Raw genomic sequence first — 13,781 nt, 5'->3', positions numbered from 1 at the left:
TTTGAGGAGCGATACGGCCCATCACCCTACTGTTTTTTATACAGTGGATTGAAATTGGGTTAGTAAAGTATTTCATAAGATCACAGAAAGGCAAGATGGAGGGGAAAATCTTTTCAGAGACTTGAGAGACTGTCCTGTGATCATCATACACATCAAAGTTATTATATATACCTTATTATGTATGCATACATACATACATACATACATACATACATACATACATACATACATACATACATACATACACACAGATATATATGCAAACATACGTACATATACAGTATATATATATACATACATACATATACATAAATATATGAATCTATGCATGTGTGTGTGTCAATACATACATACATACATACATGCATAAATACATAATATATGATTATATATATGTAAGTAGGTCTCTGCCAGTCTCACAGTCTCATGCTGTGATTTGGCAGAACTCCTCTCTCCTGAATAATGCTCATTACTGATAGCTCAGCGTTTCAGCTACGAGGCTCCATTTACAAAATGAAGCCTTTCCTGTTGGAGGGATGGAGAGAAGGAGAGAAGGAGGGATGGAGGGATGGAGAGAAGGAGGGAAGGAGGGATGGAGGGATGGCACTGACAGGAGCGTTGGACTCACGCCGCAGGTTACCGCCATTACACTTCATTTGATGCCTTAATACAACAATACCTCGTATCAGCCTCGATAATGGGTCAACATAACGACCGACGATGACCTATTGAGATACCAGCAGAAAATGAGAATGCATACATACAATTCATACACCGTTTATCGTCTTAGCATCCCTGTCTGGCATCAATAAAGTATGTTTTATTAAGTTGTGCAGAGGGTGTTTTTTTGGCGGGCTTTTTCAGCCCTCCGAAACTGATCTGTGATCGGTGGATTCTGTAAACCAGAGCGTCCCGTTGGACTGATTCATCCAGACCAAACCTTCGTGTTATAAGTGCTGCTGGAGGCAGAGGCTCCATCAGAACTCGGTTGGAGCTGATGGAGCCGAAGGGTGGATGTCCCTCAGAGAACCTGCAGACAAATGTTTTTGATAAGAAGACTGTTTCTCCATCACCAATGTTGTATTTGGTCTTCATACCAAATATATGAAACCACTTGTGTCAACCAGTTAATTATTATTAACAAACCTGAAATACTTAAGTATTACTCTCGGTTTTGAAATATTATATTATCCTACATTTTTCCACGGCTGTAAAGTGTGGTATAAAGAGTGAATAAATGCACTTTCTGCCACCAATACGGCAGACGTTTCAAGCGGTAGCAGAAGGCTGATTGACAGGTCGGAAGGCGAATGAGCACAAGGAGGGGCGGAGTTATGTGGGGTCATCGGAGGTCAACGGCTGGGTGGAATTCTGTTGTGGAACGGAATGCACTGTGCCCTGGCAACCCCAGGGTGCCAGGGCACATGGAAGACACAACACACAAATAAACCACGCATGCACGTGTAGAGAAGACATATGGGCACACACACACAGACATCCTGCTCACATTAACACACATAGCTAAATCCCATTTCAGCTTTTTGATGTTGTGGCACATGTGTGTGTTTCTTTGGGTTGTATGTGTGTGTGTGTGTGTGTGTGTGTGTGTGTGTGTGCGCACACTCCAATAAACCAATCTCACCAAAGAAGACCAACCCAATGCTGATAGTGTTTGTTCCATGAACTCTAAGCCAGTGAATAAATACGGTATCCATTAGTGACATGGAATGAATGAATGAATGATGCATGCATCAGGACATGAAGAACTCGGCTAGCATTTAGCTGAGCTGCACCTTCTCAGCTAAATGGGCGATACTGGCTGCACCTTCTCTGAATGTTAGTCTTGACTTCATGACATAATAATCAATCAATAATGATTCCTTTTTTATGCGATCATTAACAGTATTAGTATTTCTTTCTCTCCCTGGATTAGTGTTTTTTTATTTGATTAGATAGACCGATATATTGGATGAGAAGTTTAAGGGACAGAAATCTCCCGGTTTGCCGACATCAAGAGAAGCACACAGCAGGTTCATGCAAACCCAGAGATCCAGATACATTGAATTCATCACTTTATTCAAACACATGACAAAAATTAACAAATATATATGTATATATCTTATGATTGACCTCTCATTCAACTGAAATCAATACTTTACGAAACAAAGCTATCCGATGATGTGCGTCACTGCAAACCAAAAAAACGGGGCACTTGCGTGTGCACTTTTGTGTGTGTGTGTATGTGTGTGTGTGTTTGTGTGTGCGTGCGTGTAGGCCTACAGCAGTGTTGGTGTGTGTCTGATTATGTGTACAGCAGTGTTCAGGTGTGTGTGTGTGTGTCGGCCTATAGAAGTGCTCAGGTGTGTGTGTGTGTGTGTGTGTGTGTGTGTGTGTGTGTGTGTGTGTGTGTGTGTGTGTGTCAGTATTCAGGTGTGTGTTGGCAGGTTCTGTGGTGGCTCGGCAGGTAGGTTGTTGGGAGTGTCAGCTTCCTGTTCGACTGGTGTTTTCACCTCTGAAAGAAACGAGAACGCACACATAAGCCACGCCCCCAACGCCCACAGGCACCTCCCACCATAGGCAGAGCCCCGAACGTGAAGGATGCTTCGTGCCGGGCCGAGAAACACATAATTTGCTCTGATCCACCTTAAACTACATTTCCCAGCATGCACTGTACCTTGATCCTCCAGCTTGTTGGTCTCCTGGTGAAACTGTAGTTCTCCGTGGGGGCCAGTAGGGGGCTGCTTGGCGTCCGCGGCTGCGGGCAGCTCGTTCTGCCGCTGAGACATCTCCAGCACGGCCTGGGGGGGGGAACGGGACAAGACACAGAGGGTGAGGGTTCGATTCCCGTGTCTCTGATGAGCAAGCCGCAGCAGAAAGAGGCCGATGACGTCGGCCATGAGCTCACCTGGACCGGTCGCCAAAGAAATACAATGGGACATATACTGTATGTATTAGGGATCGACCGATATATCGGTCGGCCGATATTATCGGCCGATATTCGCGTTTTTTACGTGTATCGGTATCGGCCGATACGCGGCTGATTTTCGCCGATTATTATTATTATTATTATTTTATTTTTTTTACTTGTTCTACCTCACCTGTTTTTAATATTTGTTAAATATTGTTCATCTACTTGTTCTTACTTGTTCTACCTCACCTGTTTTTACTATTTGTTAAATATTGTTCATCTACTTGTTCTTACTTGTTCTACTTCACCTGTTTTTACTATTTGTTAAATATTGTTTTTTATATTGAAGTTCAATAAATGTTTCTTTAAAAAAAAAAAAAAAAAAAAAAACGCTCAAGAAAGTCTGTATCGGCGTATCGGCTAAGGCTGATGAAAAAATATCGGTATCGGTATCGGCCCAAAAAAAACGGTATCGGTCGATCCCTAGTATGTATATATATTTTTTTAATATATTTTCTTTACCTATTAGTCCATTATTTTCTAACCTCTAATAAAACATATGCAACACCCCAAAAGCCCAGAAAGGGATTCCTCTCATCAGTTTACTTTAAGTGTCTGGATATTCTCCAGTTTCGTACGTGAACGCCATACAAGTGACGTTGTTACCATGCTGAACTGTGTACTTTATGTCCTCATGGACCATTTTAAAATTGTGACCACTAGGTGGCTCAGATACAAAACACCCCGTCTCCGATCCATCTCGAATCGACCTCCAAACTTCTTTACGTTCAATCTCGCTCAGGTTAAGAACGGTTCAAATTGGGCTTGCATGTCCTGTTTCCATCTCAAACAACGTCCGAGGACCTTTGACACACTGCCCCGTGTCGGTGCTACACCCTGCGTGTGCGTGAGCAGGATACACCAACCAGCCTACACGAGTACACGTACTAGGCGTGAAGAACATTGCAGCCTAAAGAAGAGTGTCCCCACCTGCTGGTACTCCTTCCTCTGGGCGTCCAGCGCCTTGCCCCTCTCGTGGAGCAGGTCCTGCTCCTGCCGCAGAGTCTCTGCCCTCCGCTTCAGCTCCTCCTCCTTGTCCTTAAGCTCCGCCTCAAAGCGCTGGAGCTCCGCCTCCGTGTATACGGGCTTGGTGTCGTCCAGGGTCTAGAGGAGGGAGAAGGTTTGAAAGCACCCGATCAGGTTTAATGAATAGAAGAAAGTGGTTTTATTTCAGTATCCATTTGCTTTTTATATAATGGAATGGAACATTGTTTAGTAACAGCTGCTGCGGCCGAGTTACGGTTCAGCCGTAGATCGGACAGTCTAACTGAGGGTGAGATGAATGTACTGGGAGACGAAGGGAGGTTTTTTAATCTACTGCGAGGTCAGGGGAGAGCTCACCTCCCACTCTCTGGGGTTGTTGAACTCCCTCTTCTGGGTGGACTTCAGGAACTCCTCCATCGTCACCAGACGGTCCTTATTGGCGTCCACCTTCGAAAGAAACACGTTGAAAATGAAGACGAAGAAAATATAATGTGTACAATTTAACCTTGGGTGAAACTGAATAAACAAAATATATGAAAAGCATGATTTTATTGAAATAACGATTACTATGTGAAAGCGTTTCCTCTCCCTTACATTCTTCATGACGTGCTCCCTCATCCGGAGCCTCTCCTCCTCCATCTCCATCATGTCGTCCTCCTCGTTCTTGGAGTTGTAGACCTTCTCCAGCTGGGGACAGGGGTGGGGAACACACAGAACTCTTGAGCCTGACTCAAACATCGGCTCACCCCGGTCTGGGCCAGGCGCGGAGGAAAACGTAACATCCTCCAGGGGTTATAGGCGCCGGCCACAGAGGACTGAGGAGACACCGACGCCTCATCTCCAAAATGTCATTTTTTTGTCAATTTTTCCCACAAATTTGAGGCCACGTGTTAAAAACAAACAAACGCAGATTGGCTGAGCAAGGATTTCCGGTAGGAACACGGAACCTAAAACAAACAAAGACATTCCTGCCAAAGCAAATAAATACACAATAAAACAGATTGAAGAGAGACTTGTATATTGTGTGCGTATATTAATATAAACCAACATTGATATTAATGTACCTCTTCCAAGTACTTTAAAAATCAAACATCAAATATTAGTTGCAGCCAGTGCAAGCATAATCCCCGTTCTGCATGTGCACATAGTAGTCACGTGACCACACACAATGCAATGTTTATTCATTGTGTGAAGTCTTCCCAGCACCACAACCTCACAGATTAAACCTGTTCCATGATCACAACTGTGTATCGCATCGTAAATAATGAGGCTTAAAAATCAGGGCTGGCTGGATTTCCCCTGAGGAAACCAGATAGGAGTAAACAGCCACAGAGAGAGCTGCTCACCTCCTTAGTGAACAGAGCCTCCAGCTCCTGCTCATCCAGAAGCCCGTCTCCGTTTGTGTCTGAGAAGGGAACAGGATACAGGAAGCAGGTTAGGACATGGGGTCGCAAGGAATATGACGAGGAGGCCGGCGCTAAGAAAGTACCAGCGTTAACATAGTACCAGCTGTAGCGGGCCAGTGGGTGTGGGGTTTCCACGCCACCGAGTTAAATTGATGAAATGACACAACACAGAGAGCCGTTCCAATGCAGAATGGTTTATTTACCTAGTAAACAAAACCAGGGTGGGAAAAGGGTCGCTTCCCTCCTACCCTCCCATGACTCTTTGCTCGCCACCTTAAGTCCAAGCACCCCTGCTTAAAGAGGACCCATTATACTACTTTTCTGGTCTTCATTTCTTATTAATGACTCCTATAGCGCAACCTGACACGAATCACAGCACAAAAAACGATGTCGATTTTCGGGAAACTCTTCCTCTCATCTGGGCGCTTTCAGCATTCTCTGTCAACGCTCGGTTTCGTCCTCCTCCGCCCCCTCCTGCAAAACCCCACTCCGTTGTGATTGGTTACCTGCCTTGGAGCGCCCGCACGGGCAGATTTGACCAGGCATATGGGGGCGCGGCAGGAGTGCCTCTACGTAGATGATTCCCGGAAATGTGAACAAGTGAATCGCAAACGTTGTCCCGAGTGTTTAGCGCTCCGCACAGCCACCCCAGAGCTGTGCAGAGCGCTAAACACTCCCCGTCAGCAGGGAATACGTCGAAATGCACGTACGTCAATAGTTGACACTTTAGTATGGTTAAACATGACTATCAATCATTATAACAACGTTCATAGGTCATAAAAGTCGAAAAAGCATAATAGGTCCCCTTTAACGATCCCCAGGCCTGCCTCATTAAAGGGAGGAAGTCCATGTAAGGCTTTGGGGTGGAGCCAGCAGGTTGCCCAATGTCCCCCTTCAATCCCCACTCCCCTCACTCCTCGTCTGCCACACAGCGTTTAGACCGCACCGGTGTTTGGACAGTACGATGGTACCTCCTTACCACTGGTACCATCTCACCAGTGGTACTTTCTTACCACCACTAACGGTAAGATGGAGGACCCGTGGTGGGGCGATACCGGCGGTAAGAATAGGGGTGGCCCGGGGGTTGTAAAGGGGGCGGGTCTAGGGTCTCTCACCGTGCAGTTTGAAGAAGGTCTTGGGGTTGAACTCGTGGGGGTCCAGACCGTCTGTCTCCTGCCACACCTCCCGCAGCTGAGCTACACTACCCTGGAGAGGGAGAGAGCGAGAGAGAGAGAGAATATAGACAGAGAGCGTGATGGAGAGGGAGTATTTTGAGAGTGTCAATAGTGTGATGATTTTAAACAAAGACATGTACCGTATTTTTTTATTTGTAGAATAGGGTCAGTAATAGGATGCGATGCCATTGATAACATTATTGAAATCAGCATCGACTACAGAAAGGTCCGGATCACTTCGAGCTCGTTGCCATGCGACCCGTTGGGCCTCCTAAACCCTCACTACCGGGCGGCGGCTCACCGGCACGTTGACCTTGGGGTGGTGGCGGTGTTTGTCCTTGAGCTCCTCCATCCTCTTCTCCTCCGCCTCCCTCTTCTCCTGGTCCAGCCCCCGGAGGTACTCCCGCCGCTCGTGCTCCTTCAGCATCTCGTAGCGCTTGAACTCCTCGTGGCGCTCCGCGTCGTAGTTCTCTAGGTCCTTGGTGGCCTGAGGGAACAGGGAGGCACCGAGAACCCTTCAGAACCGAGCAGACCCGAAAAGAACGCTCAGAACCGAGGAGAAGAATAGAGAAAAGAACAGAGAACCAAGGAGAGCCCAGAAGAACAGAGAAGAACGAGGAGACGAGGAGAACCGCTCAACTCAGTTGGATCCAGATACGTTTGATTAAAAAGGTTAAAGGTCGATGTAGGTGGAGCTGTGGGCGGGGCCAGTTAGCGTGCTAACCACACCTAGCAGGTTAGCATTCCTTGTAGCGACCCGGGTCCAATTCCCCACCTGTGGTCCTATGCTAACTGTCTCGGTCTCTTCTTTGTCCATAAAGGCATAAAAACAGGTTCAAATATTATTATTTTTTATAAGGTGCTTTAGGTACAATTTAAGAGCTATTATTGGAGTTAAATTAGTTGGAAATACCATGGCATCCATCATCTATGAGCGAGTGATATGCACCGTGAGGTTGGCTACATGGACGGAAGAGCAGAGAGCCGTCCAGAGCAGTGCGTGAGGGAGGGGCCGTACCGTGGAGATGAGCAGCTCCAGGTCTTTGGCCTCGAACGTGTTCTGGTTGTGGGGGTCCAGGTGCTCAAACTGCTTCAGCATGGAGGCGTGGTCGATCTGCAGGCCTGAGAGGCGATCACAGAGAGCCGAGAGGGTGGAACACGATCAGACATTTAAAAATGAAGCGTCCCTTAAACAAATTAAAAATATACATAAATATATGAACATGTAAAAGCTCACTCTGGGTGTTGGTGCTTACTGGTCTCACTGGTTTCAGACCACTCACTCTGGGTGTTGGTGCTTACTGGTTTCTGACCACTCACTCTGGGTGTTGGTGCTTACTGGTCTCACTGGTTTCAGACCACTCACTCTGGGTGTTGGTGTCACTGGTTTCAGACCACTCACTCTGGGTGTTGGTGTCACTGGTTTCACTGGTTTCTGACCACTCACTCTGGGTGTTGGTGTCACTGGTTTCACTGGTTTCTGACCACTCACTCTGGGTGTTGGTGTCACTGGTCTCACTGGTTTCAGACCACTCACTCTGGGTGTTGGTGCTTACTGGACTCACTGGTTTCTGACCACTCACTCTGGGTGTTGGTGTCACTGGTTTCAGACCACTCACTCTGGGTGTTGGTGTCACTGGTGTCACTGGTTTCAGACCACTCACTCTGGGTGTTGGTGTCACTGGTTTCAGACCACTCACTCTGGGTGTTGGTGTCACTGGTTTCAGACCACTCACTCTGGGTGTTGGTGTCACTGGTGTCACTGGTTTCAGACCACTCACTCTGGGTGTTGGTGCTGTCCAGCTTGGCCTTGAGCAGCATCCGGAGACGGGACATTTCCTGCCTCTTCAGCTCGTCCAGTCGGGTCCTGACGTGGTGACCCACCAGGTCCAGCTCCTTACTCAGACGCCCGTTCTGAGGGGAGGGGGGAGGGGAGGGAGGGGTTAGGGAGAGAGGAGGGGAGGAGAAGGGAGAGGGGAGGGGAGGAGAAGGGAGAGAGGCGAGGAGAAAATGAAAAGAGGAAAGAAGACTCAACTAGGGTAAGACCTATAGATATAGAGCTTCATGAAGACAACCATGTACAGTATAATATATGAATAGACAGATAAGAGTCTTTTCTTACCTTGATGTCCTCTGTGTTGGCGGTCTGCAGCTTCTCTCTGAAGTGTGGATCCGTCTCCAAGACCTCGATCACCTCTCTGAGATACCGGTCGTAGTACAGGCCCGTGTCCTGGTGGTACAAACACATGGACCGTATCAGAACGACAGTAGAAGGAAGATAGACACACACTGACACAGACCCATAGACACAAACACATGGACCGTATCAGAAGGACAGTAGAAGGAAGACAGACACACGGGTAGCAGGTAAAGACCGTTACCACATTCTCCTCCGGCTTCTCCTCCTCATGCGGCGCCTCGGTCGGGCTCGGGTTGCGGTCAATGGGCACCGACCAGACCCCAGCGCACACCGACAGGAGCAGCAGCAGCCAGGCTGAATGGAGGCTCATCCTCCTGGAATAGAAAACAAGCGGACGACGCATGAATCACAGTATTATGATGAGGAAAATGGTTGAAACAAGAAGCGTGAAACCAATCTTGTCACAGTGAGGTTTCCTACTGCCAGTCAGACGCACAGACACACATGTCCGATTAACCAACAGCGTTTATGACCGTTTCTACAACATGTAGCACATATATAACGGTATATCTGATTGTGGGTTAGACTAAGCGCTGTCTATGAGGTTGTTAATACGTGCGTAACACCGCGCATCACACAAACCTTTAATCCAGTCCTGAGACGTTACGCAGATACTCCTGAATAAAACCGACGCTTTTCGTTGGATTATTTATATACAATAGGCTTAAAATCCTGTTTTCGTTGTAGAGACGACACTGGTTAAACCACAGCGATTCGTTAACCATTTCCTACTGCTGGTAATCCTCCGATGGGTGTCTAAGTATTTGCGTTCTCTGGAGCGCTTCGCGTCATGAGGTTTGCGTCGGCGAAAAGTGCGTCATCACGATGAGACGGTGACACGGTCCAGGACAGCGAGACAGATGGCTCTATTTATAACGATCTGGGAATCCAAATATTGTATTCATTCTATCGTGTATCAGTATGGTTCACACTTCATTTCTGCATTTCAGAAATGATCCGGAATCCAACTCGGGACGTCTTACAGAACTTGAACTTCGTCTAATGTTACGAGTAAAAGTCTTAGTCATGATGGAGTTTATTTTCTAGAGCACAACAACAACATGAATCTGGCGACGTTAGATGACGTCATTTAAGTGATTTCTCTTTAACTGCGTGTGCGTTTGTGTGCGTGTGTGTGTTACTTGTTCCAGGTTCTCAAATTCCATGATTGAATCAATGTTTTTATTTTATACATTTTATGAAAAATGTTGCTACAGTTTACACTCTTCTTGATATTCTTTAGGTTCTTGTTGAGACAAATATATATATATATATAAATCACAATATCAAAACATGATTACAATTCTATCAATAAATAATAAATAAAATTAAAATAGTCAATCCTTTCATTTTTTTAACAAACACAAACATAAGAATGGATTGAATATTTTTCTCATAAGAGTGGAATTAAAACTCGTATGAAGCATCTGCGGAGCATTGCCCCCCACAGGCAGCCATGGGTTCCGTCAGGAGGGAGGCGGTGGTTGATGAGCTGCTGGGTCTGACCGGGGCTTCAGACCGCTGGTCAGCCCCAGCTACCTTCACCCTCCGGGTAGGTTCTCCTCTGCAACTATGTACCCTCACCCATGACTGCTGCTGTTTTACCAGGACTGGTACACACATAATGAGCAATACTCAAATCCTCATATAACGACGTCAATATATTTATATTTATTTATATTTATTGTTTTATATTCATCGAATTTATCCTTATTTTATCCTTATATAACAGATGTTGTTATTGTGACTAATGCTCTTATGGTGGAGATGACCTGTTTTCCTCCTACAACACTGTGGGAGTGTGTGTGTGTGTGTGTGTGTGTGTGTGTGTGTGTGTGTGTGTGTGTGTGTGTGTGTGTGTGTGTGTGTGTGTGTGTGTGTGTGTGTGTGTGTGGATGATGGGGAGAGAGAGAGAGAGAGAGAGAGAGAGAGAGAGAGAGAGAGAGCAAGAGAGAGAGAGAGAGAGAGAGAGAGAGAGAGAGAGAGAGAGAGAGAGAGCAAGAATGAGAGAGAGAGCAAGAGAGAGAGAATGAGAGAGAGAGAGAGAGAGAGAGAGAGAGAGAGAGAGAGAGAGAGAGAGAGAGAGAGAGAGAGAGAGAGAGAGAGATGCTTAAGGCTACAATAATGCACTTCACAGGCAGCGTGGAGGACTCTAAACAGTGGCCTCTCTCCTGCTAGCCTCCATCTCGCTCACACACTCACACACTCCCCCGTCAGGTCTCCCATGAGAGCGGGCCGGGCCGGTGCAGTTCCGCAGATGGATTACCTGGAAGGAGAGAGAAAGGGTTGGATAATGAGGTATTGATGGGGAGCCACTAAACAGAACGCATTACAAGAAGCCTGTGGATCACGGCCCGTGTTCAGTGGACGACCTGGCATCAGTCAGGAGCAACGAGACCAGCAGTGTCAGGATTTTTAAGTGTGTGTTTGGCGGTGTGTGTGCTAATTGTGTGCCTGAGTGTGTGTGTGTGACGGGTGTGTGTGTGTGTGTGTGTGTGTCTCCCACAGGTCCACATGAATGCTGCTGTTTTGAATTGTTTCATTATGTGATGAAATACTAATAAAATGTTAATTGAAATGGGCAGAGGTTTGTGTGTGTGTGTGTGTGTGTGAGTGTGAGTGTGAGTGTGAGTGTGTGTGTGTGTGTGTGTGTGTGTGTGCGTGATTTTGCCTTGATTGCATCCCAAACCAGACAATATGAGTCATTATGTTTATCTAACACACGTTTTTTTGGAACCTACCGGCGCTAGTTTGGATGAATCCACCTGAGAGAAATTAATCCTAAACTAGGCTGCCTTTTCATTTGTTATTAAGCAAACAGAACATTAGTCAATTGTAAACTGTTGACTGGGAATTGATTGCCCTTTTGGTTTGACACATCCTTGCTGTGAAGTCACAGCCAGCATTTAAAGGCTCACTCATGCCGGCATTGACCTGTGTAGCTCAAGTAGATGACTTTGGATAGCATGAAAAAAAGGACACTATTGTCAATAACAAATGTATAAAAGTTTCTTTAATTCATTTTAAAAATAGAGGTGTTGTATATTTTGTCCAGTACATCGTAGCATCACGTTAAAGTTAATCATAATAAATAAATCATAAAACAACACACGATAAATAAATAGTAAATAAATATTAAACAGCAACCTAGAATAAAATAACAATTGAGGATAACAAAATACAGAATAATAATTATAATAACAGTAATAATAATAATAATAATAATAATAATAATATGGCAGACAACAAGTTATCGTAAACGTTAACAAACAAACAAATAAATTAGAAATAAATTAAGAATAGATCAATAAAATAAAATCAGAGTATCAAAAAAAAGTGTGGCACATTTTCACAATCATAATCTCTCTCGTCAGTTTCACTGATCGCCAATACGACTGTTTCCTTTAGATTGATCACACTTGGTATGGCTCAAGCCGTTCAGAAGTCGACGTCCCTCATGTCGGTGGGGGTACCGGCCCTCTGGTCCTCCTCCTCATCCTCCTCCACCTCCTTCCCCATCGGCTCCTCCTGCAGTCCGGCTCTCAGCCGCTGCCTCAGGGCAAACTCCACCATCTCGCTGTAGCACTGGAGCACCGTCTGAGGGCGAGAGGGAGACGCTGGATGAGGCGATGTGTCTCAGCTGGCCACACATCTCTTCGAGGTGTGTTCCTTTTGCAGCTCCACTGTGTGTATGTTGTTATCATTTTCAAACCATTGGCACTCAGTCTCTTTAGAGCAGTCAGACTGATCGAAACCTGTTCAATGCCCTGAATGGAAACACAAAAGTCCTCTCATTCTGCCCCAATTGACCCAAGCATGTACCCATCATGCATGGACTGTTGTCTTAATGTTGTGATGTCCTGTTATCTTGTTATGCTGTTGTAACTGTCGTTGTTGTGGTGTCCTAATGTTGTGATTTATTGTTCGGATTGAGTTGTTGTGTTTTACTGTTGTAAAAGTGTGCGTTATTGTTTTTATACTTCAGTGTTAGGTTTCCCTTTTGACAGAGATGTTATCCTCTGTTTCCTGCCCAGGGACTACAGATGAAAATTACAAAATGACTTTGGATAGCATGAAAAAAGGACACTATTGTCAATAACAATGTATAAAAGTTAAATAAATAACCTTTTTTTATACATTTACAAAAGATGAAAATAAATAAATTCTGTATCATGACTTCTCTCCCACCGGTGTATCCCACCTCTCCACACCCACCCTGTGGCGGACCTGAGGCCACCCCGGGGTGTCCGCGAGGCCCACCCCGGGGTGTCCGCGAGGCCCACCCCGGGGTGTCCGCGAGGCCCACCCTGGGGTGTCCGTGAGGCCCAGAGCACCCAGTCCCCCCCACTCACCGTGTCCGTCTGGCAGAGCGCGGCCAGCAGCTCTCCGAGGGCGGCCAGCTGGGCGGGGCCCCGGCCGCTGAGGCCCCTGAGGGCCGAGTTGAGTGCCGCCGCCGCCACCAGGGAGGGGGGCGCGCCCAGGAAGCGGGAGTCGCACACGCACATGGCCACCAGCGTGTCGCCGTGGCGACGCATGGTGGTCAGCAGCTCCGCCCGGTCGGGGGCCCCCTCCATCCGGGAGCCCACGGGGACCAGGAGGAGGGGCAGGAAGTCCTGGGGGGTGACGGAGGCCGTGTCCCAGCGCAGGGTGCCCAGCACCACCCGCTCCATCTCCTGAGGGGGGGGGGGGGGGGGGGGGAGAGAGAGAGAGAGAGAGAGAGAGAGAGAGAGAGAGAGAGAGAGAGAGAGAGAGAGAGAGAGAGAGAGAGGCTGTTAGCAGGCATACACATACACACACATACGCTTACGCACACACACACACACACACACACACATGTATGTGTGTGTGTAGAGGAAGTCCATGTAGGGTTCAATCTTGCTAATTGAACATCAACATTTCTGAAATGCAGAAATGAAGTGTGAACCATACTGATACACGATAGAATGAATACAATATTTGTTTCTTCTTTGGTTATAAACGGAAATTACTAATGGATTAATATAATAGTGTACAGTAGAGTGAGGGGACCTTATCTCCCCACACATACG

General features: G+C 46.6%; 2 protein-coding genes across 6 annotated transcripts; both read right to left on the bottom strand.

Annotated features, from left to right (window-relative positions):
* Positions 1-2,055: 2,055 nt before the first annotated feature.
* nucb1 (nucleobindin 1) lies at positions 2,056-9,532 on the bottom strand. 5 transcript variants are annotated; one of them, XM_060070225.1, is made up of 14 exons: positions 9,316-9,532; positions 8,915-9,047; positions 8,656-8,763; positions 8,315-8,447; positions 7,552-7,655; positions 6,835-7,020; positions 6,474-6,564; positions 5,299-5,357; positions 4,547-4,639; positions 4,310-4,399; positions 3,899-4,072; positions 2,675-2,798; positions 2,431-2,512; positions 2,056-2,398 (listed from the first exon to the last, which is right to left on the bottom strand). In XM_060070225.1, exons 2-14 carry the CDS (start codon positions 9,041-9,043, stop codon positions 2,134-2,136), a joined length of 1,638 nt encoding a protein of 545 aa, XP_059926208.1. In that variant the 5' UTR covers positions 9,044-9,047; positions 9,316-9,532; the 3' UTR covers positions 2,056-2,133. The 5 variants fall into 5 exon arrangements, with proteins under 5 accessions (XP_059926208.1, XP_059926215.1, XP_059926243.1 ...); XM_060070232.1 differs by having other exon boundaries at positions 2,056-2,388; positions 9,316-9,531; XM_060070250.1 differs by having other exon boundaries at positions 2,177-2,374; positions 2,421-2,512; positions 9,316-9,528.
* Positions 9,533-11,728: 2,196 nt separating this feature from the next.
* Positions 11,729-13,775, bottom strand: ccndx (cyclin Dx). The gene is made up of 2 exons (XM_060070747.1): positions 13,086-13,775; positions 11,729-12,330 (listed from the first exon to the last, which is right to left on the bottom strand). Exons 1-2 carry the CDS (start codon positions 13,401-13,403, stop codon positions 12,172-12,174), a joined length of 477 nt encoding a protein of 158 aa, XP_059926730.1. The 5' UTR covers positions 13,404-13,775; the 3' UTR covers positions 11,729-12,171.
* Positions 13,776-13,781: the final 6 nt, after the last annotated feature.

This window comes from Gadus macrocephalus, chromosome 2, assembly GCF_031168955.1.
Source record: "Gadus macrocephalus chromosome 2, ASM3116895v1".
In the NCBI taxonomy this organism is placed as follows: Eukaryota; Metazoa; Chordata; class Actinopteri; order Gadiformes; family Gadidae; genus Gadus; species Gadus macrocephalus.
Note: the sequence above shows the minus strand (reverse complement) of the source record. Positions and strands in the feature narration are given on the sequence as shown.